A 1,804-nucleotide genomic window follows, 5' to 3' on the forward strand; every position below is an offset into this window, starting at 1 on the left:
CAAGTCAAGAACAAGTTCACATCATACTATTACATCACCACAACTACTAGCTACACACTTAAACATAATGTCATCGATTTTAAAGGCTTATCGTCTTACTTCGCATACTTACACCCCCGCGGCTTCCTATATATTCGGCACGCTAGCTACCTCTACTCAACACTCGAAACAGATAAGATCGATTGAAGATGAAAGGCGTGGTGATAGTTGTGGTTACAACACTAGCAATGGTCGGGTTCATGGTGCACCCAAGTGAATCAATAACTTGTCTTGATGTTGAGGGGTTTCTTGCACCATGCTTACCCTGCCTTAGGCAAGGTGGAGAGCCACCACAAGAATGTTGTAACGGGTTGAAGGGGCTTGAAGCCTCATGTAGGACTAAATCTGATAGGCAAATTGCTTGCAATTGTTGTAAAACTGCTGCGATTACTTTTCAAATTAGGGAACAGTTCGCTGAGGTCCTCCCTGATAAATGTGGAGTTCATATTTCCATACCAATTAGTCCTACGGTTGACTGTTCCAGGTACATGGCTAAGACGCTGAATAGCATTTAACATGTTTGTTTGTAACCTTTAAATTAAAGATAAATTGTGCTCAATGAAACAAAAGCTGTGCTGAACTATTGAGAATTGAAATTATATATATATATATATATATATATATATATATATATATATATATATATATATATATATATATATATATATATATATATATATATATATTTATATATATATATTAACCACTAAATCTTATAATAACCTCCTTAAATTATATCCGGAAATCAAATATTAATTAATTTATTTATACTCGGAAAGGTTAATACGATAATTTATATCCTAATTAAAAACGATGTTCAATCAGAACCTTTGAATCAGATATATTATGGATCATTCAACGTTTAACTATTATCTGATGCTTAATTGTTGATTTAGTTATGCTAATGATTTATAACTTTTATTGTTATTTTGTTGGTGCAGTGTTTCCTTCTAGGGAGATGATATTTCCAACATCCAATTTACTTGTTCCATCAAAATTTACTAAAAAGCCCTTAATGATAAGTTTACAAAAATTATTTAAAGTTTTTTGTTAAATTATATGTAGGGATATTTTGGGAACAAACCATAATTCAATGGTGGAACAAGTAAAATGGAGTGTAGATATATCATCTCCCTTCCTTCTATGAACAGAATTACTACAAATTGCATGGCAGTTGGATACTACCTGGTCTCGTTGAATAAACATGAGTTATTTTGTTGACTATAGTACTTACAAAAAATAATTAAGACAATCTTGTAGTTTCAAAAATATTTAATAATGTACCAAGTTTTTAGAAATGGATCGACTTGCCTTACAATCTACAATTCTACATGATATTTATTTATTCTTTTTTCTTTTCTACATGAACATGATATTTATCGACGAACATATTTCACTTCAAATATCTAAAAAAATATTTTAAATACATGTTTTACTTCAAAATTACAAACCTAACCGAAATCGAATCTATATTCAATTTGAAATATATTTTAAATACATGTTTTACTTCAAAATTACAAAGCTAACCGAAACTGAATCTATATTCAATTCCGTTTTGTTTAAAACCAATATAACATAATCATAAAATTAATTTATGGTTTTAATCTATGATTATTTTGGTTAAATGATAATTATTTTGGTTTTAGTCATAACCAAACCGAATGATAATTAACTATATTAGTTATTTTGTCTTCACTTTAACCAATTCGTCAAAGTGAAACTGAAAATCATACTAAACACCAAATTCATTTTTACACCGAACTAA

General features: G+C 29.4%; 1 protein-coding gene across 1 annotated transcript; it reads left to right on the top strand.

Moving 5' to 3' along the window:
* Nucleotides 1–227: 227 nt before the first annotated feature.
* Nucleotides 228–1,186, top strand: LOC139888894 (non-specific lipid-transfer protein AP10-like). Its single transcript, XM_071871876.1, has 2 exons — nt 228–523; nt 1,105–1,186. The coding sequence occupies exons 1-2, from the start codon at nt 228–230 to the stop codon at nt 1,184–1,186; spliced, it is 378 nt and encodes a 125-aa protein (XP_071727977.1).
* The last annotated feature ends 618 nt before the right edge of the window (nt 1,187–1,804 follow it).

The sequence above is a fragment of the Rutidosis leptorrhynchoides genome, chromosome 2 (assembly GCF_046630445.1).
Source record: "Rutidosis leptorrhynchoides isolate AG116_Rl617_1_P2 chromosome 2, CSIRO_AGI_Rlap_v1, whole genome shotgun sequence".
Taxonomy (NCBI): domain Eukaryota; kingdom Viridiplantae; phylum Streptophyta; class Magnoliopsida; order Asterales; family Asteraceae; genus Rutidosis; species Rutidosis leptorrhynchoides.

What these genes read in the sequence shown, in the direction of transcription:
- LOC139888894 (XM_071871876.1), top strand. Translation starts at nt 228, where the DNA reads ATGGTCGGGTTCATGGTGCACCCAAGTGAATCAATAACTTGTCTTGAT. An exon ending in CCTACGGTTGACTGTTCCAG is followed by an intron (nt 524 to 1,104) that starts GTACATGGCTAA and finishes AATTATATGTAG; the next exon opens with GGATATTTTGGGAACAAACC.